This window comes from Myxocyprinus asiaticus, chromosome 49 (assembly GCF_019703515.2).
Source record: "Myxocyprinus asiaticus isolate MX2 ecotype Aquarium Trade chromosome 49, UBuf_Myxa_2, whole genome shotgun sequence".
Taxonomy (NCBI): Eukaryota; Metazoa; Chordata; class Actinopteri; order Cypriniformes; family Catostomidae; genus Myxocyprinus; species Myxocyprinus asiaticus.
This window is the reverse complement of record NC_059392.1, coordinates 16,015,794-16,032,593: the sequence shown is the minus strand read 5'-3', so window position 1 is coordinate 16,032,593 and position 16,800 is coordinate 16,015,794. Positions and strand designations below refer to the sequence as shown.

General features: G+C 40.3%; 2 protein-coding genes across 2 annotated transcripts; both read left to right on the top strand.

Annotated features, from left to right (window-relative positions):
• The first annotated feature begins 3,744 nt into the window (after nucleotides 1–3,744).
• LOC127438294 (protein PET117 homolog, mitochondrial) lies at nucleotides 3,745–5,808 on the top strand. The gene is made up of 2 exons (XM_051693796.1): nucleotides 3,745–4,295; nucleotides 5,656–5,808. The coding sequence occupies exons 1-2, from the start codon at nucleotides 4,200–4,202 to the stop codon at nucleotides 5,806–5,808; spliced, it is 249 nt and encodes an 82-aa protein (XP_051549756.1). The 5' UTR covers nucleotides 3,745–4,199.
• Nucleotides 5,809–10,192: 4,384 nt separating this feature from the next.
• LOC127438255 (cysteine-rich protein 2-binding protein-like) lies at nucleotides 10,193–16,591 on the top strand. Its single transcript, XM_051693709.1, has 10 exons — nucleotides 10,193–10,451; nucleotides 10,696–10,817; nucleotides 11,055–11,176; nucleotides 11,345–11,523; nucleotides 11,843–12,262; nucleotides 14,478–15,058; nucleotides 15,186–15,319; nucleotides 15,476–15,651; nucleotides 15,793–15,983; nucleotides 16,089–16,591. Exons 1-10 carry the CDS (start codon nucleotides 10,193–10,195, stop codon nucleotides 16,260–16,262), a joined length of 2,358 nt encoding a protein of 785 aa, XP_051549669.1. The 3' UTR covers nucleotides 16,263–16,591.
• Nucleotides 16,592–16,800: the final 209 nt, after the last annotated feature.

The window sequence follows — 16,800 nt, the reverse complement described above, 5'->3', positions numbered from 1 at the left end:
CAGACATGATGAAGGAAAAGATAGTCTGCAGATCAACAAACCAGGGAATCTGTTAACTTAGTACAGAGAGATCTTTTTCCATGCTACACAACATGCTGCTGAGAGTAGCACCCAGCTGTTAACTCTTCTTCTCTTTCTAGGTGTGTTGTTGGGACGGCACATAATGGACATTAAGAACGATAGAAACAGAAATAAAATATTAGAAATCTAAATTAAAAATTTAAACGTAGATGGAAAATGCTTTAAAGTAATGTTATAATTTTGTTGTTCTTTTCTTTCATATATAGTGTGATAAAATAGCTTACTTACCTTATCAATGTAAAGTTATATCCAGTATAAGGCTAGAACTTTATTGTAACGACGACGCAATGCCGATAAACCCTGTAAGTGATTTTATCAAACTAAAATCATGTTAACAAGTATTATGTTTACATTTTATGGCTATACTTTTGAAACTGTGTATTTGAATGTTTTTGGACTGGCCCCATTCACTTACAACTTACATCCTTTTAGTCTTTTACCATATGGGAATCTTTCTACAATTTCTTTTTTTTTTTTTTTTTTTTTTTTTCTTGTCGAGATTAAGGGACAGCATTTTGAATGATCTATCAATGTTCTTAAAATTTGGAAAATGAAAATCAATCAAACTGATTTTGGATGTTTCTTGAAATTCTGTGTAAATTTATAGGAATTGTAAAGACATACAGTACATGTAAAGAAGATTCATTTATAGATAGGTAGACAGACAGACAGACAGATAGACAGATGGATGGATGGATGGATGTATTATATTTAATTATAGATAGACCAATAAAATGGATGGATGGATGGATGGATGTCTTATGTTTAATTATAGATAGACAGATTGGTAAAATGGATGGATGGATGGCTGGATGGATGGATGGATTTCTTATGTTTAATTATAGATAGACAGACTGATAAAATGGATGGTTGGATGGATGGATGTCTTATGTTTAATTATAGATAGACAGATAGACAGTAATTTTTTCCTTATGAAATTTTTTTTACTACTAAATACATGAATTGTAATTTAAAAAAACATGTATAAAATCATGACCACTCACAAAGACTTCAGTCATATAAAACCTTATAAAAAAGCTGTTTTATTCTACATGAGGATCCTCATGGGGGCGGCCATGTTAGGATCACATGACCAGCTGAATACTACTCGCTTTTTCTTAGTTACCACCCTGTTATTAGTCATTTTTACTCAGGAAATAAATAAATCCTGACTGACCGTGAATACTGAATTTCTACAATTGCATCGGTAACTAAAAACTATTGCAGTTGAATGATGCTGCATCCATGCCCCTAGGTGTCAGTGTAAATCCAAGATGAAATATTCAAAAAATTACTGAATGCTTGAAATGGTTTTAAAAAATATATATGAAACCAACATGCATACAAATATTGCATTTCTAAGAACTTGGCACATGTGTTTTAAACAAGATTTTTTTAAAGATTTCTCCTTTTATCATCTCAGACGTACTTATTTGTCATTGGTCCACTGACAGAAATAATCAAATGCAAGTGACCTGCATTTAACAGTGGCATTATGGGTGTTTTTCTTTTTCTTTGTGTGTTTTTTTATTTTATTTTATTTTTTATACAAATTAGCAGTGCTGTTTGTGACCAGCCTATGAAGTCAGACAAAATCAATTAATCCATCCATCCATCTTCAACCGCTTATCCGGGACCAGGTCGCGGTAGCAGCAGACTAAGCAAAGTACCCATACATCCTTTTCCCCAGCCACATCCTCCAGCTCATCCTGGGGGTTCCGAGGTGTTCCAAGGCCAGCCAAGAGATATAATCCCTTCAGCATGTTCTGGGTCTTCCCTTAGGCCTCCTCCCAGTTGGACATGCCTGAAACACCTCCGCAGGAAGGCGTCTAGGAGGCATTCTAATCAGATGCCTGAACCAACTCAACTGGCTCCTTTCAACGCGGAGTAGCAGCAGTTCTACTCCGAGCCCCTCTCAGATGTCAGAGCTTCACACCCTATCCCTTAGGGTGAGCCCTAACACCCTACAGAGAAAGCTCATTTTGGCCGCTTGTATTCAAAATCTTATTCTTTCAGTCACTACCCAAAGCTTATGACCATAGGTGAGGGTTGAAAAGCACACCGACTGGTAAATTGAGAGCTTTGCCTTTAGGCTCAGCTCCCTCTTCACCACCACGGTCTGGTACAGCAACTGCATTACTGCAGATGCTGCACCGATTCACCTGTCGATCTCAAGCTCCAACTTTCCCTCACAAGATCCTGAGATACTTGAACTTCTCCACTTGGGGCAGCTGCTCACTCCCTACCTAAACAGCGAAACCGGGGACCTCTCCTGGAGCCAGGCCCGGGGGAGGAGCTTGCAGGTGAGCGCCTGGTGGCTGGGCTTTGACCTATGGTGCCCTACTGGGCTTAGCCCAAAAAAACTATGTGGGGCCACCTCCTTAAGGGCACACCACCTGCAAGGAGAGAAATAGGGGACCTGTGCGATGCCCAACAGGTAGCAGGCAAAGGCGGGGGCCTGTGCGGACTGGACCTTGGTCAGACAAAATCCCGTATTCATAACTTTAAACTTAGTAGTTGCCTAGTGAGACGTGCATACACACTGGAGGCTGGAGTCCAGTTCAGAACATCGTGTACTGTATTAAGGAGTCCACCACGCTTCTACAGGAGAGAGTGGAGGAGATGAGGCTAGAGAACAGAGAGGGACAGGATGAGGTATATAATACATAATGGCTCTGAATGCAAAACAGACAGAAAGAGATAAGGCAGAACGAAAGGGAGAGAAAGAGAATCAAAGATAAAAAGAATTAGCAAAGAAATATACTGTACATAAAATATTTATTTTAAAGTATCATCTTATTCCCTATTTGAATTCCTACATTAATGAAAGACCCACCATGTAGAGGGAACCCACTGTGACAGATCAATACATAATAGGTTAGTCTCAAAACGCTCACTTCTGCACTATTTTACGCCATTTTGTAGTGTAAGTACTGCAAATGGTATGTTAACACTGAAAATGCAACAAAAAGAAGTGTACTATGTGTACCCGGATAATGCACTTCTTACACCATCAAAACTAAGTGTGGAATGTTAGACACTTCATGCACTCAGCACTAGCAGCTTGCCATATGTAGCGATAGGGGTGGAGTTACCTGGCTGCATTGCTGGCCTGACAAAACAATTGTAAACAATGGAGAATGTCGCAACTAGCGAAACTTCAGTGAAGACAACACCTTACAACTGTAAGAGGAATGTTTTATCATCACCCCACACTCTGTGAATATGCTAATTATTTTAGATATAAGTGTTGGAACTTAGTTTGGCTAAACGCGCTAAAGCTAGCGGCAACGCATCACGTGCATTTGAAACGTCACTTCCATTAGCTGTTAAATGGCTAATGCTTCTGTGTAGTATAAAAACTTTAAGTGTTACATTTGGGACAGTACTACACTTTGAAAACCCTTACAAAAATTGAGTGTTCGTGGCAAATTTGCCGCAAACTCGCTGCAAATTAGCCACTGATCATTTTCACATGCAAATGAGCATTGCGCCAAATTGCCCATTGTTCCCAAAGGTTTGCTGCAGTTTCACCACTACCAGTGAAGAGCTGCAAACTTCTGGACATTTGCATTGAATCACAAGCTCATTTGCATGTGCATATAATGAGCTGCAAATTTGCTGCTAGTTTGCCAGAACTCTAGTTTTTTTTTTTGTTTGTTTGTTTTTTTTTGTAAGGGAATTAATACACTACATGGCTGAGTGCATAGTGTATAGTGCATAATTTGGGACACTCCTAATCAGTCTTTAAACTAGATGTGGTACTTTTGTGTTGATAAACTTGTAACTTGTTGGACTATAGATTTCAAGCAGCGTTGAAGGTAAACAGTAAAATGCTGTAAAGTAATTAAGTCATGTGTCAACAATGAATGTAGCAAACTGTTTGAAATGTTTACCCATGCATAATGTGTACTCTTTCACATGCTGTTTTTGAATCATAGTGGCGCACCCAGCCAACATCTGTCCCATTCACTACACCGCCGCTCCTGTCCGGTAGGTGGCAGTAAAGCGCTTGGCATCCTATCGTAAACCCTACAGAACAAAAGTCTACTTCGTGCTGTTATCAAAGTGCCCTAGCCATCCTGCTGTTGTTTAATTTATAGTAATGCTCCATAACTATGTCTACGGCCTCTAAGGTTGTTCTGGGGTTATCGATAGTACTCACTATCAGCACTGTTGCGGGCGTTCATATCAAGCAGAGCTGGGACAGACAGGTAAAACACACTTGCCCTATTAGCACCATGCCTTTATAATGGATCATGCGGTCTTAGAGGTCTCATAACGTTAGAAATAACTCCAATCAGTACATGAGGCTAAATACTGAAGTGGTATTATAAATAATAAATGGGAGCAGTTGTTAATAAAGCCAACACGTATGTTTACATTACATGCATACACGCTATCAAAATAAAGATAAAAGAGAAATGTACTGCTTTTTGTAATGCCTGAAGCAAATTAAAATTAATTTTACTATTGTAAACTCAAACAATTTTACTTCTAGTAACTACATTTTACCGTAATTACTATTTAATTTAGGCTAAAATGTATATTCATAGTAAATAATTTATTAATTGGATTATTGAATTTACTTACATTGTATTACAACTATTGAAGTTGTAGTTATTGTTTCAAAGTATGTTTAGTATAAAACTGCTACCTTTCGTATCAAATACATTAAAGGGACAGTTCACCCAAAAAATGAAAATTCCCTCATTTATTCACCCTCATGCCATCCCAGATGTGTAGGACTTTCGTTCTTCTGCAGAACACAAACTAAGATTTTTAGAAGAATATTTCAGCTCTGTAGGTCCATAAAATGCAAGTGAATTGTGACCAGAACTTTGAAGTTCCAAAAACCACAAAACCGCAGCATAAAAGTAATCCATACGACTCCAGTGGTTTAATCCATGTCTTCAGAAGTGATATGATAGGTTTGAGTGAGAAACAGATCAATATTTAAGTCCTTTTTTACTATAAATCTCCAATCGGTAAGTGAAAGCACTTTCACTTTCTTCTTTTGTTTTAATTGATTCGCATCCTTCGTGCATATCGCCACCTACTAGGCAGGAAGGATCATTTATAGTAAAATGGGACCTAAAAATGTATCTGTTTCTCACCCACATCTATCATATCGCTTCTGAAGATATAGATTTAACAACTTAGGGATTACTTTTAAGCAGCCTTTTTGTACTTTTTGGAGCTTCAAAGTTTTGGACCCTGTTCACTTGCATTGTATGTACAGAGCTGAGATATTCTTCTAGAAATCTTTGTTTGTGTTCAGCAGAAGAAAGTCGTACACATCTGGGATGGTAAGAAGGTGAGTGAATGATGAGAAAATTTTTATTTTTGGGTGAACTATCCCTTTAATTAGTTTTATACTTAATTTGTTTTAAACTTAAATCCTGCCATGATAATGAGGAGCTATCCATGGTTTTACCTGTTGTTGCTGTGGTGTTACTACAAAAAAAAAAAAAAAAAATGCTATTTTGAATGGTTAAACTATGGTTTCGATGCAGGAAATATGATAATTTATATAAGAGTTGCATTATAATAACAGGTCTGTCACATTCACAGAGGCTGCACGAGGGCGTGTTGCGGGATCTGGAGCGCGTGGAGCGCAAGCGTGAGAACCTGCGCATGCTCGAGGAGCAGATCCAGCTGACCAGAGAGCTTGTGACCGAACGAGACCGACGAGAGGCTGAAGCGGCGAGAACACCCAATTCATAAACCAAAAGTTTACAGAGGTACAAGTAATTTACACGTTGAAGAACTGTTACTTTGGTTGCTCTTTTGACTTTCTCAACCTTTTGGCACAGGTTGGACCCTCACAAAAATGGCCATGATAAAATATTAGGGATGCACCGAAATGAAAGATTTTGGCAGATACAGATTTTAACAAAAACCATAGATCGCCACTTAGCCTACCATATTTTGTCATTAGATCACTATTTTACTTTGGAATTTTGCTTTAAAAATGTACAAAGAGATACAAAAGCTTTTTTTTACTGTTTTAACAATAAATAATTTCCATTGAACATGGATTTGATCTGTTGAACTCTGACAGGCCAACATTTTAAAGAGAATCCACAATAAAAGATGAATAGAAGGTAAAAAGATACAAATAAAAAATAACTAAATATAATAACATGGATAAAAAAAAGGTTATTTTGTACTTCTAAAACATTTATGCACTTCTGTTTTTGTAGTTCGAAACAACAGAACTCTGTATATGATAGAACATTACAAATTCATTCTATGCATATGTTGGGCAATTCCATGGAAATGTCAACCACATCATAGAAAAATAAAAAGTTTAAACCAAAGGAACAAAACACCCTTTAAAGTTCTGTATTATAGTGGTATAATGGACAACGTATAATGCCATCCAGACCCCTAGAGGGCGCTGCTTACTCACACAGCGATGACTGAAGCGCTAAATGCAGAAACGCAGGCAATATTGCGTTTCAATCTTAATTCAATCAGTCATGCAGCATGAATAGATATTAATTGGATATCTCAGAAGTCAAAGTCTGCTGGTTTCAAAGTGTTTTGGATGTTTTCCTCATCATGTAGCCTAGGGGTTCCCAAAATTTTTTGTCAGCTGAACCCTTTTGACCTAAATGATGACGTACCCCCTGATATTTTGAGTAATGTTAACCTTTCTAAATATAATTGTTACATCATTGCACTTTATTTTTCATATTTTTCATATTATTGTTATATTTGAATGAACCTATATTACATCTATTGTTCTTTTCTTATAATATTTATATATTTCATTTAATTCACCATTGCCGTTTCTATCCCAATCAGAGATTGCACTACATTCCCAGTAGTAGGCTAAAATTTACACACACACACACACACACATCATTTTATCTGTCTTTGTATAATGTTCTATTTTATTTCTTTATTTGTTTTATTTTCCCCGAAAATTTTATAAATACAGGTGCTGGTCATATAATTAGAATATCATCAAAAAGTTGATTTATTTAGCTAATTCCATTCAAAAAGTGAAACTTGTATATTATATTCATTCATTACACACAGACTGATATTTCAAATGTTTATTTCTTTTAATTTTGATGATTATAACTGACAACTAAGGAAAATCCCAAATTCAGTATCTCAGAAAATTAGAATATTACTTAAGACCAATACAAAGAAAGGATTTTTAGAAATCTTGGCCAACTGAAAAGAATGAACATGAAAAGTATGAGCATGTACAGCACTCAATACTTAGTTGGGGCTCCTTTTGCCTGAATTACTGCAGCAATGCGGCATGGCATGGAGTCGATCAGTCTGTGGCACTGCTCAGGTGTTATGAGAGCCCAGGTTGCTCTGATAGTGGCCTTCAGCTCTTCTGCATTGTTGGGTCTGGCATATCGCATCTTCCTCTTCACAAGTTAAGGTCAGGCAAGTTTGCTGGCCAATTAAGAACAGGGATACCATGGTCCTTAAACCAGATACTGGTTGCTTTGGCACTGTGTGCAGGTGCCAAGTCCTGTTGGAAAATGAAATCTGCATCTCCATAAAGTTGGTCAGCAGCAGGAAGCATGAAGTGCTCTAAAACTTCCTGGTATACGGCTGCGTTGACCTTGGACCTCAGAAAACACAGTGGACCAACACCAGCAGATGACATGGCACCCCAAACCATCACTGACTGTGGAAACTTTACACTGGACCTCAAGCAACGTGGATTGTGTGCCTCTCCTCTCTTCCTCCAGACTCTGGGACCCTGATTTCCAAAGGAAATGCAAAATTTACTTTCATTAGAGAACATAACTTTGGACCACTCAGCAGCAGTCCAGTCCTTTTTGTCTTTAGCCCAGGCGAGACGCTTCTGACGCTGTTCAAGAGTGGCTTGACACAAGGAATGCGACAGCTGAAACCCATGTCTTGCATACGTCTGTGCGTAGTGGTTCTCCCCCACATTTTTTAATGGGTTTTGTTTCACAATCCTCTCCAGGGTGCGGTTATCCCTATTGCTTGTACACTTTTTTCTACCACATCTTTTCCTTCCCTTCGCCTCTCTATTAATGTGCTTGGACACAGAGCTCTGTGAACAGCCAGCCTCTTTTGCAATGACCTTTTGTGTCTTGCCCTCCTTGTGCAACGTGTCAATGGTCGTCTTTTGGACAACTGTCAAGTCAGCAGTCTTCCCCATGATTGTGTAGCGTACAGAACTAGACTGAGAGACCATTTAAAGGCCTTTGCAGGTGTTTTGAGTTAATTAGCTGATTAGAGTGTGGCACCAGGTGTCTTCAATATTGAACCTTTTCACAATATTCTAATTTTCTGAGATACTGAATTTGGGATTTTCCTTAGTTGTCAGTTATAATCATCAAAATTAAAAGAAATAAACATTTGAAATATATCAGTCTGTGTGTAATGAATGAATATAATATACAAGTTTCACTTTTTGAATGGAATTAGTGAAATAAATCAACTTTTTGATGATATTCTAATTATATGACCAGCACCTATATATTCCATTCCATTTGTGTATGTAACCTACATTTGATATCTTGATATGATATAGACATTTTTTACATGTTCAATAATTAAAAATATATTTACATTGAAGTAACAAGCCAGGGCTGTAACAACCATTATAACCTGGGGTGGGGGAACATGTCCCCCTTACTTCTAGAAATATTTTTGCATGGAAATAGTAGGCAGCCACCTAACTGACACCTTTAAGACCCATCAGAAGCCTCCTTCAACCGTTCGGTTTGGCTGTGAACAGAACCAGCGCACAAGAGGTTAACAGTACAGGCTAGGAGGTACAGCCATTGCCTATTGCTTTTCAGGACTACAGGGCAAACAATGTCAGGTTAATGAAGGTTTTTTACTCTTAAAACAAGATTATGCTACATCATAACTTTGTATAGAGAGTAGCATGTAATTTAATTTGCATTAAAAATGTCAATTTCTCACCGTCAATCTGTTGCATGGAAGCACTCATTCACTTTCGCTCTCTCTCTCACACACACACACACACACACACACACACACACACACACACACACACACACACACACACACACACATATGCAGCACGCACAGAGAGAGAGAGAGAGAGAGAGAGTGTGCGTGCGTTTTTAAAAATCAGTCAGACGGACATATTTTTGTACGCAATCTCTAGACACTCTCATGAACCCCCTGGAGTTCCCTCACGAACCCCTAGGGGTTCACAAACCCGTTTGGGAAACCCTGATGTTGCTTGTAAGTAAACGCCGTTTTCACAACTGTCACACCCATTTATGGTGGTTTTCCCGCATTAACATAATAACAAGAAAGAATAAAAATTAAATATGACGTTCTTAAGAGTGCCAACTTTTTCTACATATTGTGGCTATTATTATTTCTGGATTGTGCATTTAAATTCAGAGTTTTTACTAAGTGTGTTACTAATTATTTATAAATCAACCGGTGTTTTCATGCTAATAACTGATTTGCCGAAGTTTTTAATTTGGTCAGTAATTGGCTGATAAATTTCGGCAGCCGATACATCGGTACATCCCTATAAAATGCTATGCCAAAATACCATAGTTACTTTAGTACACTATGGTACTATGGTACAGTTTTATTCTACAATGAAACTGTGGTAACTAGGCATAAGCCAAAACTGTCACCATAATATCCTTACAAAAAATACTGTCCCATTGTACCTTGATATTATTGGATGGTAATACCATGTCCATGGTATATGCATAGTACTCAAAGGTACTTGAAAGAATACCATGGTAAAGCATGGTGTGTGTCTGAAAACATGTAAGTACGAATGTTATGTTTGTTAGTAAAAAAATAAATTAAAAAAAATGTTAATTTCAGAAAGATTTTAAAAGATTGAACATGGATTTTAGTAACAATATCTATGGTAATTACTGTGGTTACCATGGTATTTTTTGTAGAGCGAGTCCAGTCCTCACCTTAAGGGGTGTTCACTTCACATTTACAGCTATTTCTAGCATCAAAGCAAACAGAAGACGTTAATTTTCATTCAGTTTCATTGGAATTTGACATGCCATGAGCGAAAAATCTCGCAATTTAATCACTGTCAGTTGAAATGGACCTTTCTTCTTTTTCTTTTTTTTAAGATTGAGACATGGACAGTGGGGACCAAAGGAGTCTTGCAGGACAGGATGAGGAGACCATGTGCACGTCAACTTCAGAGGGTCTGGAGGAGGGCGAGGTGGAGGGAGAAACTCTCCTCATTGTGGAGTCTGAGGACCAGGCATCCGTGGATCTGTCTCACGACCAGAGCGGAGACTCGCTGAACAGTGATGTCGGGGATGATGGGGAGGGAAGCTGGAATGAGGACATGTCCTTCTACTGTGACAAGTGCCACAAGTGGATCCCGTCTGGTGAGAAGACCAATCAGCTCCAAGTCAATGGGACATGTCAATGGCTGATAAAATGCCATTATACAACCGAAATTCCTTGAAAAATTTCTGATTTTGACACGTTCTGTCTATGTGTTAGTTTGGAGACACAATGTTGTGTCATGTTTTTGGTGCCTCAATAAAGACTGACCCTGAAAAGAAAAAGAGTGCCTGGTCTCAGAGCTGTCTTTCTTGTTCTTCCTTTATTTTCCCTTGTATGATTCAGCCCAGCTTCGTGGAGAGCAGCCCAGCTACCTGAAAGGAGACAACTTCTTCAAGTTCATCTGCGTGGATTGCACGGAAGACGGGAAGGAGAGTTTTGAGAGGATGAGGCTCACTTGGCAGCAGGTACATGCTTTTGAGAGAGCTTGAGAGTACTTGATAAAACTGCATCTAAAATAAACATTTCAGTGCTTTTCAAAATCCATCTGAATGCCTGAACACCAGTATAAAAAGATATACAACACTATCACAAATTACTATTGTATGTTATAGAGAGCAGATTTATGTAGTAAATGTGTTTTCTCAGTGGTGGTGTTTTGTAATGCATTGACATGAAGTTTGATGACTGGACTGTATTAATAGGTGGTAATGTTGGCCATGTACAACCTGTCTCTAGAGGGCACAGGACGACAAGGCTACTTCAGATGGAAGGAAGATATTTGTGCATTTATCAGTCGGCATTGGACTTTTCTACTTGGCTCCAGGTGAGGGACTGAGAGGAGCTGGTCTTTTCCCTTTACATACTTACCTACATGTGTTTTATATACTAGATATTGGTATTATGTTGATAATAGGTATTAGACAAATTTCGGTCTCTTTTATATCTTGAGGTTCAGGGTTAACATTTTTATACTGTATTTAATCATATTCAGAAAGAAGACTTCCACATGGTGGAGCACTGTGGCTGGGTGTTTGTCTGTCGGCAGCCCAACGTTCTTCCGTTCAGGGGCGCAGGAGTTTGGAGAGCCTGGCTGGTGGAAGCTAGTGCAGAACCGCCCGCCTACTCTGCGGCCCGAGGGGGAGAAAAGCTCTGCTTCTCTGAAGGCCAAAGGTAGTAATAGTCCAGACTACATCAGATTAACCGCCCCCTTGGTTTACGATGTTTTGAATTGTAGTTTGCACCCCTTTAGGTTTATTCGAGTAGACTTGATTGCTGTTTGGGCTGTGAAATGCCCCAAGCTAATACCAATATGTTGAGAGCGGGGTGGCCGATGGCTTATATATATATATATATATATAAATAACATAGTACTGAAATACTCAAAATTCACAAAAAAGTTTAAAACAGTAGGTACCTCTTTTGTTAATCAACCAAGTAGATATGCTTATTGGCCCATAATCACATAATGTCTACCTTCTTTTTCCCCTAGCGGTGTCAAAGCCATCCCTGGATCCCATCATCACGGTTGAGGGTTTGAGGAAGCGTGGAGGTCGAAACCCAGTGGAGAGCGCTATGCAGCTGAAAGAAAAGCGTTCCCGCACACAAGAGGCAAAAGAGATCCGTCGTGCACAGAAGGAAGCAGCTGGCTTTCTTGACCGCAGTGCCTCATCCACACCTGTCAAACTGTGCAGTCGTGTGCGACGGTCTGAGCCGTATCTGGAGAAGGGCGAGGTTATTGACTTCTCCTCCCTCAGCTCATCAGACAGAACCCCGCTCACCTCTCCCTCACCCTCTCCTTCACCAGACTTCTCAGCTCCAGGAACGCCCGCCTCGCACTCTGCTACGCCCAGTCTGCTGTCAGAGGCCGATCTGATCCCAGATGTCATGCCCCCTCAGGCACTCTTCCATGGTATGATGCTGCATTTGCTAACCGACCAAATACTAGTTAATATTACAGTAAATTTTACTTATGTAAATTTCCTTCCGACTTCCGATTTTCACCTGGCAGACAATAAAACAGGTGAAGAAATCCCATAGACTTACATTGAAGGAGGAACCCCAGCCATATCTAGAGCTTAGAAAATCATCCCTGCATCTGAAATCTTGTACTGTCAAAGAATGTACTGTATTTGTTAAAGGATGCACTTCTTGGCTGGTAAAACAGTACGTTCTTTAGGTATGCATGCAAGTAGTATGAATAGATTCCGGACATACTTCTTCCGGGGAAGTGGGTATTTTTAAAAAAATTTTTTTTAAAGATTTTCCCCTTTTTCTCCCAATTTGGAATGCTCAATTCCCAGTGTGCTTTTAAGTCCTCGTGGTTGTGTAGTGATTCGCCTCAGTCTGGGTGGTGGAGGATGAATCCCAGTTGCCTCCGCGTCTGAGACCATCAATCCGCACATCTTATTGCGTGGCTTGTTGACCGCGTTGCCACGGAGACATAGCGCGTGTGGAGGCAACCACGCTCAACTCATCACGTGCCCCACCAAGAACGAACCACATTATAGCGACCACGAGGAGTTTACCCCATGTGACTCTACCCTCCCTAGCAACTGGGCCAATTTGGTTGCTTAGGAGACCTGGCTGGAGTCACTCAGCACACCCTGGGATTCGAACTAGCGAGCTAGCGAACTCCAGGGGTGGTAGCCAGCATCTTTTACCACTGAGCTACCCAGGCCCCCCCGGGGAAGTGGGTATTGACCTGTGACCTTTATATAATAACAACAACTACAAAAATAATCTGCTCTGGTTTTGTTAAACAAGCACCATTTAAGCAGAAGAAACAACTTTCTTGGTATATTTAGCACTTACAAGTTGAAAAGAGCAATCTGACTAGAGGTTCACCGCCGTTCTTTTAAATCCAGCATTTTGATCGTGACTTCTCCTCACCTCCCGAACGATAATGGGATCATAAAGTGTCCAGTTGATCTGCAATTCAAAATATTGCCGTAAATAGTAGGTCATCCGAGTATTTCTCGCTTACTGCCTTATGAATACTGAGGAATCGGACATACTACTCCATTGGCATTACTGTTTGTGGCACACTATATAGTAGGGAAGTATGGATATTAGGGTGCGTCGATAGACTCGGAGGTGGGCTTTTTTGACTTGGGCCAGTAAGCAACTGCCTAGCAATATCCTAACAAACACCCACACCAAAGCAATTGCCTAGGACAGTATTTCTCAATACATTCATGGTGGACCACTAACACAGCACATATTAGATGAATGAATGAATGAATAAACATGTTACATTTATATAGCGCTTTTCTGACTATACACTCAAAGCGCTTTACATTGTAAACTAGGTATTGTCCTCAACCACCATCATTTTGCAGAATCCACATGGATCATGTGACAGCAGCCATAGTGCGCCAGTACGCAAGGGATGTCTTCTGTATCTAACACACCTGATTAGCTAATTAGTAGAGTGCTCTGTGATCTGAACTGGGTGTGTCAAATAAGGGAGATGTCCAAAAAGTGTAGTGTTAGTGGTCTTCCAGGAAATGATTGAGAAACCCTGGCCTAGGAATACCATACTCAAGCAACTGTCTAGCAGTGCCCTAGCAACCAGTCAGAACACCCTAGCAATGCTCTAGCTACCACTAGAATACCCTAGCAATGTCTTGCAGTGTCCTAGCAACTCCTCAGAACACCCTAGCAATGCCCTAGCTATCACTAGAATACTCTTGCGACCTTAAGCAATGCTTTAGCATCCACTCAGAACACCCTAGCTACTGTGTAGCATTGCCCTAGTACCACCCAGAACACCCTTGCAACCCCCTTGAGACCACTCCGATCATCATAACTCATAGCCATACCAACAACCCCGAAAACCCTAGCAATTCTCCAGCAACTGACTAGCATTGTCTTTAGCCACCATAGCAACTGCATAGTAACCACTCATAACCACTCAGTAACCACTCAGAACATCAGGCAACCACAAAGAAAATACTGGGAATGTTGGCAACATGTGGCAGCAAGTTTTGGGCAGGCAAGCACCACTCACAAATTCTGAAGAAAATTATTCTACTGATATTGTATACATAGTAAAAAACATAAAAACTAATAGACATTATTACAGTATCTTGTTTATTGATACTTATTTTATTGCTTTCGATCAGACGATGAGGAATTGGACGCAGAGGGTGTTATTGACCCCGGGATGGAGTACATTCCTCCACCCAGCATGCCTCTGGCCACTGGCACCATCATGGTCAGGAAGAAGCTGCGTACAGCCGAGCTCATCAAACAGGAAATGGAGAGTGAAGATGACGAGCGGGCCAGAGACGGAGAGGAAGATGAGGGCCAGGAAGAAGGCTTGTTGCCCGCAGGACGGGGGCGTACTGTAGAGCGGAGGAAGATTCTCCAGGATAAGGGCGAGGGCTGCGTATCTTTGTCGAACCCTTGCTACACATTCATCAGCCTCTACGAAGAACGCATACTGCTCCACAAGCTGGAGACGTGTCCGCAAGCGCTGGCGGTCACACCACAGGCCAAACGACTGCATCGCAAGTTGCTCGTGCGGCAGGCGAAAAGGGAGCGAGGTCTTCCTCTGCTGGATGTGGATCAGGCTGTTACTGCTACGCTTAGCTTAGTTGGGGGTGTGTACGGGGCACAGGAGGGATTGGCCAGCCACAGGACATGTGGAGAAGAGAAATACAGAACCACCAGTCAGGACCTGCGTATACTTGATCGTTTTCAGGTAACATATTGTCTCAACATTAACTCGCGGTAACCTCAGAGCACAACAAAATATAGAGGCTATGTTATTATGTTGACCTTTTCTGAGTAATGTGTTGCAAAGTTATGTATTTGGTGTTGTTGTTCAGTCAACAGTGTCTGTACGGAAAGGGTTCTATCAACCCACAGTGTCATTCTCGCACAGACTAATGGGATCTGATGTCTGCATGGATCAAAGTATCAAGAGTCCCTACACATCCAGAGTGCTCAAGCCATATATCAGGTATGTCCACACACTACACAATTTAAAGGGAACACCTCTAAATTTGCTCCTCTGACATAAGAGTTTGCACTGTAGAAACCTCGACTAACTTTATAAACAAGAAGACAGGTTTTATGGAAAGCTTTTGAATGTGTATAATAATGGAACTTTCTTTAGAAGAGACTATGAGAGCCGGCCACTGAAGCTATGTTTGCTCTCGGAGATCCGAGCGTATCATCACAGGAAGGACCCTTCCTGGGTGCCTGAACCTGATGCACCTATAGACTACTGCTATGTACAGCCCAATCACATCCCCTCCGTCAACTCCATGTGCCAGGACATCTTCTGGCCTGGTAACCATCGTTTATTCTTGACCTTAAACTGCTTCGCCAGTGCACCAATCAGTACCATCAGATTTGTTCAGTTCCCAGAGGGAACTGCATAATACTAGTTCCTGATGGTTTAGATTCATATCAAGCTGTTCTATCCAACAGGTATTGACCTGTCAGAGTGCCTGCAGTACCCAGACTTCAGCGTGGTTGTGCTTTATAAGAAGGTTGTGATTGGTTTTGGCTTTATGGTGCCAGATGTCAAGTACAACGAGGCCTACATCTCCTTCTTGCTGGTACATCCGGAGTGGAGGCGAGCTGGTATCGCCACATTCATGATATACCATCTCATTCAGGTAAGACATACCCACTAAGATTAATATAAGGCTGAGTTTCATAGCCTCTGATATGTGAAGTAGTTGTGGAATCTTTGTTCTCCGTTTTGTTTCTTTTCTTTGTAGACGTGTATGGGAAAGGACGTGACTCTACATGTGTCAGCTAGCAACCCTGCCATGCTGCTCTACCAGAAGTTTGGCTTTAAGACAGAGGAGTACATCTTGGACTTCTATGATAAATACTACCCAGTGGACAGCAAAGAGTGCAGACACGCCTTCTTCCTGCGCTTACGACGCTGAGGATTCTTGAGATCTGATGTGCACCTTTTTTGTTCTTTAAAACCCTCAGTAAAGGCTAAGGTATATTTAGGCTAAGGTATACCATTATTTCATGTTTATTGAGGTTTAGTCAGACTGTTATTTTTTATTTGGTTTGATGGTTAAACTATAGGGAAGGATGTTGTGTTTCAGTTTATATACCAGCAGTGGAGATTCTGACCTCCACGTCATAAGTAAAGTAAAAGTTGTTTTCCTATTTCAAGAGAGTAATATGTTTTTGTATGTGTTCACAATTGTGCAGATGAAAATCTTGGCACCTAACTGTTCAATAAATATGTAAATGATTTATATTGTCAGTTTTGCTTCCTAATTAATTTTTCTTATTAACTTCTTTAATAAAGTTTACACAAATCACAATTTCTCATTAAAGAAATAGAACAGACCAAAATGTGCCGTGTGTGTATATGGCACTCTAGGCATGCATCAAGTGTGAGGAAGTGTAATCAAGCTTCAAATCATGATCACACCTGGAATACTGCAGATGTCAAGATTTATAGTG

Bases quoted from the DNA above. Each gene is read 5' to 3' on its own strand.
- LOC127438294 (XM_051693796.1), top strand. From the start codon at position 4,200: ATGTCTACGGCCTCTAAGGTTGTTCTGGGGTTATCGATAGTACTCACT. The intron at 4,296-5,655 runs GTAAAACACACT...TCACATTCACAG, and splicing joins AGCAGAGCTGGGACAGACAG to AGGCTGCACGAGGGCGTGTT.
- LOC127438255 (XM_051693709.1), top strand. From the start codon at position 10,193: ATGGACAGTGGGGACCAAAGGAGTCTTGCAGGACAGGATGAGGAGACC. The intron at 11,177-11,344 runs GTGAGGGACTGA...AATCATATTCAG, and splicing joins ACTTTTCTACTTGGCTCCAG to AAAGAAGACTTCCACATGGT. The intron at 15,652-15,792 runs GTAACCATCGTT...TCTATCCAACAG, and splicing joins CCAGGACATCTTCTGGCCTG to GTATTGACCTGTCAGAGTGC.